Source organism: Magnolia sinica, chromosome 16, assembly GCF_029962835.1.
Source record: "Magnolia sinica isolate HGM2019 chromosome 16, MsV1, whole genome shotgun sequence".
Taxonomy (NCBI): Eukaryota; Viridiplantae; Streptophyta; class Magnoliopsida; order Magnoliales; family Magnoliaceae; genus Magnolia; species Magnolia sinica.
Window position 1 is genome coordinate 68,481,832 of NC_080588.1, and position 10,828 is coordinate 68,492,659.

General features: G+C 40.3%; 1 protein-coding gene and 1 long non-coding RNA gene across 2 annotated transcripts; one reads left to right on the forward strand and one right to left on the reverse strand.

Annotated features, from left to right (window-relative positions):
- Positions 1 to 2,500: 2,500 nt before the first annotated feature.
- LOC131229318 (desiccation-related protein At2g46140-like) lies at positions 2,501 to 4,000 on the forward strand. The gene has a single exon (XM_058225242.1). The coding sequence runs from the start codon at positions 2,879 to 2,881 to the stop codon at positions 3,788 to 3,790; it is 912 nt and encodes a 303-aa protein (XP_058081225.1). The 5' UTR covers positions 2,501 to 2,878; the 3' UTR covers positions 3,791 to 4,000.
- Positions 4,001 to 9,918: 5,918 nt separating this feature from the next.
- On the reverse strand, positions 9,919 to 10,617 carry LOC131229093 (uncharacterized). The gene is made up of 2 exons (XR_009163174.1): positions 10,294 to 10,617; positions 9,919 to 10,198 (listed from the first exon to the last, which is right to left on the reverse strand). It is a non-coding gene; the product is annotated as an uncharacterized LOC131229093 (long non-coding RNA).
- Positions 10,618 to 10,828: the final 211 nt, after the last annotated feature.

Genomic DNA, 10,828 nt, shown 5'->3' on the forward strand with positions numbered 1-10,828 from the left:
AATATGATGTTTTCTTAAAATCCAATCCGTCCATAATGTTGGGCCCCACATTTTCTCCTTGGATTCTACAAGTATGGTTGATTGAAAACTTAGGTGAGTCACACCATGTAAGATCATATACCAAAAACCTCTAAAATCACACGGTGTGGACCCTTATGAGTTTTGAAATGGCATGATATTTGAGATGTACATTAATCCTGGTGGTTGAATTTCTGAATGGGTTGGATGGAATACTAATCATGTTGAACCCCACGTAAAATCTGGAAGGTTTAATGGTGGATGTTCACATCCTAATTTTTCCCTGTGGTGTGACCCACCTGAGTTTTTCATCGGAATGATTTTTGGAATTCACGGTGAAGTTAAAGGTTCACGCCTTATGGACGGATTGGATTTGATCTTTGCATCACGTTGGTCCCAAACGCTATGTTGTCTAATAAGCTTATGCTCCAAACATCGCAGAGTACCCACCTGTCTGATTGTTCCCGCCGATATCTAATCCGCGCGGGGTGCGTTATACGCACACTGGGCTTGTTTGCTGTTTGGGTGTAGCAATGCGCCCGGATTAGGTTTTACCCAGGTATAGCAACACGGTGGAAACCGCAAATTCGATTGGTATGCCCCGGTCATATAACCAGTCAGTTATACTGACCAAATTGCCCTTGTGTACCACGTGACTGCCTTTAGGGCTGTACATGCATTGAGCTGGCTCGAAAGATCGATCTGCAGCTCGAGTTAGTTTGGATTGACTTGGCTTGAAGGACTACTTGGGCGAGTTAAGCGTGCGTACAACCCAGCTCGATTTGAAAATAAGCAGTGATCAAGGATAGTGTAACTCTCTGTCTCTCTCACAACCACTCACCCTGCATTTGCTTGACTTGTCTCAGCCTGGCTCAACATTTGCACTCGGCTACTTGTCCCAGCTCTGTGGCTTTCTCTCTCTCTCTTAGCACTCACCACAAAGGTAAGTTATATTCCTCCATCATAAATGATTTATTTATTTATTTGTTAATAAATATATTAATTTTTTATTTGATTTAGGTTAGGTTCTGGGTTAAATTGGGCACTAGGTTAGGTTGGGTGTAAGTTGGGCATTGTGTGGAGCCAAGTTGGGCTCTGGGTTGGGCCAGACTAAGAACGAACTCGACTTGACTCGAGGTAAGATCAACTCGACTTGATCCACTAGCTTGACTTAAAAGCTTTAGCAAACAAGTCAAGCTCCGATGTTGAGCTCGAGGGCGAGCTCGAGCTTATACTAAGTAAGGCACGGAGGAGTCAAGCCAAGCTTGGCTCAATGTATAACCCTAACTGCCTTCAATGTAGGTTGTCAATGGGCTGGGCTGATTTGTCTCGGGCTGGGACAACGGGCCTGTCTAACCAAAATTTTGATTTTGCAGACCGAGCCCGGCTTACTAATTCCCCTGCTTCATTGCCATCTAGAGTTACTTGGTACTCTGGCAGAATATACTGTTCCATGCACAGGCACTCAGAAACTGTAAACATGACATACTTTGATGAAAAGAAAACTGACAAAAGTGCGGAATCTCATGCCTCCATCACAAAATCAGTCTGGTTGAATAATCGTATTATGTGATTTGTGGACACCAGTTTATTAAAATAGGACCATTGGATACCTTATTTTTGACGTTTAAAAAAATCCACTAATTTAATAGTCAGATGATAAAATAGGGTAATTTTCTGCTCATTATACTTCTAAACAGGGAAACATAGTTTATGCAGTCTAATTTGACTTATTTGCAAGCTAAGTACAGATTTTATAAGTGATTTCCAACCTACTGCGTATCATCCATCACACTCCACCAGTGTATCAAAGCTTCCCGCATTGCCATTTCACTAAACGCTCGGGCATCCACATCAATCCTTAGAAGAGTTCATTAGGTGGTGCACATTCCTAGGCTGTTTTGGCGGACAGCAAGATTATAAAATACGCCGTTCGCGCATTGTTCCATTCTCTTCCGAGGAGGCTCTTCGCAACATCAGGAAGAAAAAACAAAGCGTATGCAGTTCAAAATCTCTATTTGCTGTTTTAGTTTCTCATTTTTCTGATTTAATGGAATGACTTATTTTCTCACGAAATCATAGATAACTAGCTATGGTTAAGTTGGCCCACCTTCAGTAACCTGAACTGGTGGGCACCAACGTGTGGTGGGACATCCCCAATAAATTCTTCCCTATCAAATGATCCTATCCATCCAATGAAAATGAACAATTAATGATCAACCGTCCAAATTCAACTGTGTGGCACAGTGGGATGGTAGGATCGTTCAACTGGCAGGTTGCCTGCTTCAAACGGTGAGAGATTGAATGTTGTATACTTTTTAAATCTAGGTCACTTCATTTTTAACATAATGGAATTTGATTAGACTGCGTGCTGCTGTTACATATAAAAATTTACTTAATGTAAGCTTAGAATAAAATCTTGAACAATAGACTACTGTTTGGGTCCCCGCCTTTAATATCAAGGGTGGAATGGCGAGTCATATTGATAAAAGAAAGGTGGCCCACCCCCACGTGTAGTTCATTGGATCCATCAAACATTTTGAAAATCCTTCCATTCAATTCAAGCCACCCAATGAAAATGGATAGCTTTTGATCCTACCCAATGTCTTCCCCATCAGATGATCCTAGGCACCCAATGATAATGGACACTTAACGGTTAACAGACCACATTCAATGATGCAGTCCAGTGGGAGGGTAGGATCATCCGACTAGTGGGTCATTCAGATCTCCAATAGGTGGGCCAATCCACATGATACATTTCATTGGACTGATCAAACATTTTGAAAATGATTCTGCATTTTCTTTTCTCTTTTATTCTTCTTTTATCTGAGCTGAGATTCTTGTTTTAGCCTTCAAAATCATGGCATCCGGTGAAAAATCAGTAGACAAGGAGGAAGGCGAGAACGAGGGTTTCTTAAACAAGGTGAAGGATTTCATCCAGGACATTGGAGATAAGATTGAGGAAGCTGTCGGATTTGGTTATCCGACGGCCGACGTATCAGCTGTCCACATCTCCTCAATCAATCTAAAGCAGGCCGACCTTGTCATCGACATCCTCATCACTAATCCAAACCCAATTCCAATCCCCCTTGTTGACATAAACTACCTGGTCGAGAGTGACGGCCGGAAGCTCGTATCTGGCCTAATACCCGACGCAGGTACCGTCCATGCTCATGGGTCTGAAACCGTCAAAGTGCCAGTAACACTAATCTACAGTGATATCAAGAACACTTATAATGAAATTAAGTCAGGCAGTGTAATTCCATACAGGGTTAAGGTTGATCTCATCGTTGACTTGCCTGTCATCGGTAACATTACTCTCCCTCTAGAGAAGAAAGGTGAGATTCCTATACCTTACAAGCCCGACGTGGACTTAATGAAGATCAAGTTAGATAAATTCTCATTTGAGGAGACGAGTGCGACCCTCCACCTGAAATTGGACAACAAGAACGATTTTGATCTGGGCTTGAACTCATTGGAGTATGAGGTCTGGCTTGGTGAATTAAACATCGGCGGAGCCCGCCTCCCGAAGTCGGCCAAGATCGATAAGACCGGGTATGCCAACATCGAGCTACCAATCTCATTCAGGCCAAACGACTTTGGATCTGCACTTTGGGATATAATCAGAGGGCGGGGGACCGGATACTCGTTGAAGGGGAACATCGATGTGGACTCTCCGTTCGGACCGATGAAATTGCCGTTCAATCGAGAGGGAGGGAATACGAAAATCAAGAAGGCGGATGATAAAGATAGCGACGATGATAAGGTATGATTAGTGGAAAAATGCTGGTTAATTAATTTGCATATATTTGTTGGTGATCTTCATAGCATTCTTTCATGTGAAATTGACTCGTAACTCAGTTGAGTCGACTCAACTTGGTTGGTTCATTTCAACTTGAGTCTATTCGACAGTTGATTCTCACGTTGGAAGATTTTCCTTAGTAGGAAAGATAAACTTGTTTGGTAAATGCCTAAAAATGAATTTTTAGGTAACAGTAATTATGTATTAGATATCTTGATCTCTAACATTCATGATTCATAATAGCAGTGATTATTCGGTCTATCAAACTACTACAGGAGCAATTTATTTTTTGTGACTTGCTATTTGAAATTTTGAAAATGTGGAATGGTTTTCATGGTATTAATATATATATATATATATATATATATAAAGAGGGTTCATTTCCTTTTCTTTTTTTTATGGTGCAGGACTGAAGAAGTCAACGATGGGAAATAGGGTACAAATGTAGTGGTATTTTTCTTCTGGTTTTGTGTTATTATTATATATATATGGTTGTATCTCATTTCTCAGGAATAAAGTAGTGATTGTGCTAGTGATTTTTTTGTTTTTTTAGATGAATGGTTTACTACTTTATTTGATAAAGAGGGTTCATTTTGAGAGAGTTTGATGGGTCCACCTCTTTATTTGATAAAGAGGGTTAACCTATTTTCCCATCTTTTCTAAAGACAGGCAATCACCACTTCATCAAGAGAGTGGATTAGGTGTCACCTGGGTTGGGTGTTACACCTGATGTGGCACATATCATTGGCCCGTAGAAGCTATCAGAGTGGGCGTCAACTTTACAAGTTGAGTACGTACTCGATCCTTTGCTATTTTTGTTTGTCTTGGAAACTATTGAAATGAGATGTTGACAAGTCAGGTATAGACCTCCCAGTCTCCTATACATTACGCTCGATGGAACTTTTGCCGCATCATCCAAATAGGCCTTTTGTGTGTGTTCTAGATTTTTTAAAATATTTTTTTATGACAAGAATTATTATTATTTTTTTAATAACCAATCTAAAAGGAGAGACAACAGCCGGCCAGGAAAATTAAAAGAAAGCCAAACAAGAAGATAAATCAATTTAGAAGATTTATTATTTATGGCAATTCTCTTTAGCTTTTCTTTATATATATATATATATATATATATGGAAATGGTACTATAAGGTTGGCATGGTGGGAGCTTTCCATGAGGTCAAGCTCCGTGGGGTTGATTGTGATGTGCGATGGACATCCACATTACACATTTTCGTAGGTCCCCTCTAGGTCATGGGATGTGCTAAAAATCAGCCATATCTGGGTCATACCATTTAAAATCATAGAAGATTATTCTTAAAACATCTAAAAGCACTCGGTGGGGCCCACCTGAGTTTTGAAATTGCTTGAATTTTGGTGTGACCCCTCGTCCAAGTGGGACATATGATGTATGGGCTGGAACATCTCACTAGGCACTATATACAATCAGGAAGGTTTCGACAGGGGGTGGGGGGCATCCACTCTTAATTGTTGTCTATGGTGGGGCACGCCTAAGTCATGAATTAGCCTGATTTTTAGGCCCATGGCTCACCATAGAAGGTTGCATTTGATTGATGGGATAGATATCCATCACACATTACAGCAAGGCTACAGTCTTTTTAGCCCAATCAAGGCTAAGGCTTAATTAGGGACAATGGTTAGGCCAAGCAATAATGAGAATTCTTGAATGCGTATTTCAAAAAATATAAAGTAAGAAAGAAAAAATAAAAAGCAACAAAACTACTTTATTTCTTTTGAAAATACTTTAGCTCCACATTGGATAGAAAGTTCATCATTAAACAATTGCCACTCTTTCATTTTTTTTTTTTTCATGTAGTTGTATCAATGTGTGGATCCCTTCACACATCTTGATTGGCATATATGCCCTACTTTAAGTTTAGACCACTCCACTCGTACAATGAGTCATGTGTCGAATCAAATTAGACAACTGGCACATATCATAACCATCCATCTTTACAGTAGGATGGGCCCATTTAATAATAGGGCCTTTGATTTCACATCGAAGTGCTCTCATTGTCTCAATTGGCCTTTGATTTCAACCCAAGCGCTCTAATTAAGATCTTAAATAGGCTTGTTCTTGGTTTTCAGGTGTCAAGAGAAAATTTTACGAAACCTAGGCCCACTAAGAGTAGATTTTAAGTGATAAGTGAGGGAGAGCAATTTAGATATTCACCAGTTGAATTTGATATTGATCTTTTCAAACAAGGAAGCACATTCTTGAATGTAATGCCTATCTGAATAAAAAGGAAGGCCCATGTATTTGAGAGGTAGAGATCATTTTTTCATGGCAAGAACGTCACAAATGGCTTCCTGATACTAGCATGGGTATGAGAAGATAATTGATCTCTGATTGAAATTAATTTCTAGCCCCGATAATGTCTACTAAAATCTTCAAACATCTTGAGATGAAGGCCTGAAAGGGAGAGATGTTTTCTTGAGGAGTTTTAAAAAACATTCTAGACCTCTATTTCCATGAATCCCTCTAATTAATTCATGGCATAAGAAGATATTATTCCAAATGTCCCTTCCTAGGATGTCCTAGGGTGTGTTTGGGTTGGGAATAAATTAGGAGAGGGCGATAAAAATCAAATTTGACAAGTGAATGGGAAACTAACATCATCAGTAGGAAAATAAAACCCTTCGTACTTGCTTGTTTCGATAAATGAAAGTTTGATAAAATGCTTTTCCTTTGTATTTGAAAGTGTTTAGGCTGCAATTTCAAAAAAGGAAATCTACCATTTAAAATGTCATATTAGAGGAGAGACTTATTTTTCACCATTTGACTTTAAAAAAAGAAGGTTTTACTCCCTTATTATATAGAGAAGGTAAAAATCAAACAATTTTCCACTGTATCCTCCACTTTCCAAGTAAATGCAAATATTTTACGCATGTAAGCTGATACTTCTCCTAATTTACCCTCAACCCAAACAAGTCTTAGCGTCATATGAGATTACTAACTGTTACAATGCGATGGTTTAAACGCCGTCTCTGTATGCCTGCTTAAAGAAGGATTGATGTTAAGCAATGACAAATTGCTCAAAGATGGGCTAATGTCAGGTAAGTAATTGAGCTTTTGCCAAGTAATTATGAGAATTCTTGAACGTTAACCCCCCTTTGAGCTTGAATTTTCCCGAAGTCTCTGCTACTTGTTACTAGGTAGCCAAAAGCTTGATGGGGCCAGAACGATGTTAGTTGACATCCACTTTGTCCATCAATTTCACTTAATCATGTTAGGACATGAGCTTAAAAATGAGAGAGATCGAAAACTTAAGTGGGCTACACTATTGAAAACAGTGAATGAAAACGTCCACCTTTGAAACTTTCGTGGGGCTACCATGATGTTTATATTTGCCAAACGACACCTTATTAAGGTTAGTCCCACCATGGGATGAAGGGAAACCACACATATCAGCCCAATCCAAAACTTCTGTCCCTGAGAAGGTTTCAATGTTGGGTGTTCAATCCCTACTTTATCCTATGGTGTGGCCTACTCGAGTTTTCTACCTTACTCATTTTGGATCCTGTTCTAACATGAGTTATTGCAATAGACGGAGAGAGTAGATGTCACACATGTCAAGGCTCGTTCGGTAGAACTTTTGGTTACACCTCTAAAGACCAAAAAAACCAAGTGTCCGTACCCAAGTATTAGCTGCATCAATAAGTGGGTCCCTCATGTTTGGTAATTGGTGTATATGAGATACTTCAAGGGCTTGTTTGTTAGGGTCCTTACTCTTACCCCGGTGGTAGGCTCCCAGGAGTTTCAACACCTGGTTGAGGGTTCGAGTACCCATAGGTGGTGAAATTCCACTACGGCGTGAGTGTGTGGTGGTGTGCGTGCGTGTGTTAAATAAATAAATAATTTTTTTTAAAAAAAAGGGCTTGTTCGTTAAACTTGAGATCCAAAGCCTGAGTCTGAAATCTGAATCTAAAGTAAAATCACTACCCGTTTGTTAACTAACGTCTAAAATACTTAAAATATGTTAATTTGACACATTTACCCATATGAAACAATCGTGATCGAATCCTTACCATTAAAATTTTCATGGATTCCATCGTAATGTTTATTTACCATTCAACCAGTTGATATGCTAGGTGAGGCCCCCCATGATGTTTGTGAGAAATCCAACTGTCCATCGTTTGCGAGCTCATTTTAAGACATGACCAAAAATGAAGCAGATCCAAAACTCACCCAAGTTGGGGGTTCATTCAGGGTATCAAACCGGATCAGGTTCGAGCGAGTCTGAGTCAACTCGGACGAGTTGACTCGACCCATTTACTTAATTAGGCTATATTTCTGATATTTCAATGCGTCTGGCACTGCAACGCATGTGGACTTGCGGAGTTAGAGAGAGAGAGAGACAGAGAGAGAGAGACCAAAATAGGCACCATTAGGGAGACAATTGGCAACACGCTGACACTTTTCCGGATAAAATATTAACAGTTGGCGAGCTTTTGTGGCTGAAATCTCAGCCGTTCATAAAAGATGGATGCTAGCCACGTTTTCTAAGTTGCTGAGGTGCCTTTCACTTCAAATGTTGATCTGTAATGGGACCCACTGGATTCGCTTTATAAGATCACAATCTCTATTGTATTTGATTTGTTTATGATGGGCTTTTTTGTTGTCAATAGAGTTGTACCCGAACCGAGTTAGCTCGCTTAGCTCGCTTGACTCGACTTGAAAAAGCTCTATTTGAGTTGTTTCGGAACTGAGTTCGAGCCGAGTTGAGCTGATTTTTTATACTCGAAAAAATTTCGAGTCCAGGTCGAGCTTGCCCGAGCTTGACTTGACTCAGATTGAACCTCAACTCAATCGACTCGGTTGGAATTGACTTGGTTATCTTGATATTAATGTTGCTCACCAAGTGTTTAATGAAATGACTCAATGAAGTGTTGTTTCGTGTGGCATGCATGCTCTGTGCGATTAGTCAATAGTGAGGAAGGAATGGATATGAAACAAATTATTATAATATATATATATATATATAAAACAAACGAGCGGGACATTATAAAATTATCCTCCAATCATGATTTTGATGTTGCCCGTCCAATGTTTGATGAAATACCAGTATGCTGCTGTTATTATTTTGCATTATGTGAAAATTTAAAAATGCGCTCTATGTGCTTGAGAAAATGTTGCATAGGATTGAGATTGGCTCGAATTTGCCTGAGCTGCTGATTGATCCAGCTGGCCAGTCAGCCTTGAGGACTGAGCTAAGCTGAGTTCCAGCTAGGGTTAGCTACTGTCCGATCTGTGCCAAGCTCGACTCAGTTAGACTCGCGTACAGTTATTTGTTACACACTCGAACACTGCTCCAGTTCATGTACAGTATCCTTGGGCCAGGATCAGAGCAATTAGTTCCTCATCCAACGGTTGATGGCCATCTACCTCATCCACAGTCAAAGGCCCTTTCTGCCGTTCAAGGTGGACTTACCTTTTCTGTTTTTCTACTTCGCACGCTACTTTATACAGCTAGTTGGGTGTGGGGCCCACCGGTGGCGTGTGTATGGCGTCCAACCCGTCCAGAATCATCGCCCGAAAGTGGAGATGAAGGGCCATCCAACCATCAACTGTGGGTCTGGTGGTTTTCCATTATTTTCTGTGGTGTGGCCCACCTGATGATTGGATCGGCCTGGATTTCGGTGAGTCCTATATTCACAGTGATTTGACCATGATAGACGGGTTGGATTCCATTCAAACACCACGGTGGGCCCCACACCCAACTAGTGGCCCGATTTTCTCATCTACAAGTTGCGTACGGGAATCTCTCTCTATGAGAGGTGAAGCCCATGGTTTGGTAATTCAGAAAACTGGTCTCTTAGCTTCGCACCGTCGATGGACGATGACACAAAAATCTCCTCTACTAGACAATCTTAACCTTTCAATTGGACGGTTAAGAAGATATATACCACAACGGATCTGGGAGATTTTCCGGCCAAGGTCCATCCATCATGGGACACAGCAAATCAATGGTCTGGATTACGGAGTCAAAGGCCCAACTCTCAGAACTGAAAACCTGCGTTACGTTAATATCCATCATTTGTAGGGCCAAACATCCATCCGGCTTCAAGAAAAAACAAAATAAAATAAACAGAAGTCATTGGATTAGAAAAGAGAGGAACAGAGAAGGAGAATACAAGTTGGGGCAGCCAAACATGCCCACCTCATCAGAAAAGAGAGTAAAAGAGAAGAAAAAGAGAAATTGGGGCAGCCAAACATGGCCAAGAAAGAAACATCTAACCCTCTAAAATCATTTTTTTTCCAGTGAGAGAAGTAAATGGGGTTGTTGCCAGATCTAACAGAGATAGGTACAGCATAAGAAATCAAGGCAATTCTCTAGACAATCATAACAACAGGAACAGCTGCACCCAAAAACACGTTTAAAAAAAATGAAAAATCAGTGCAAAAAAATAGCCAAAAATAAAAATGATTTTGATGGGTTTTTTTGTACACTTACCAGTCATTGATAACCTTATCCTGTTCATCTTCTGCCCCGATAGACATCGTTTGTGAAGGAGGTGGTTCCATCTCTCTCTCTCAGAAGCTACCAGACAATGGGGGTGGTGACAGAGGTGTGATGGGCGAAAAAGAATCTCGTTTCACTGTCTATTGCCATTTTGACTAGACTACTAATATTAGTCAATTGCCTGCAATGATAGTTTATCACTGCATCTGACAACGGGATTGCCTGTGCCCTTGGGACAGGAAATTCCTGTGGTGTAGAGCCTACAGAGATGCCTGTGACAAATCCACTCCGTCCATTAGTTTTGAAATTCCGCAATAGAATAGGTGTATAAAAATCAGGAAGATCAAAAATACATTTGGGCCACACCACAAGAAAAAGTGGGAACTGAAATGTCCACGGTTGAAACTTTACTAGAGCCGAGCATGATTTTTCTATGCAATCCAAACTGTTTATAGGTTATTAACACTCAGATAAACTGTAGAAACAGATATCACCCTGATACAAAACTTATGTGGTCCCCAAAATG

Coding starts and splice junctions, on each gene's coding strand:
- LOC131229318 (XM_058225242.1), top strand. CDS start 2,879: ATGGCATCCGGTGAAAAATCAGTAGACAAGGAGGAAGGCGAGAACGAG.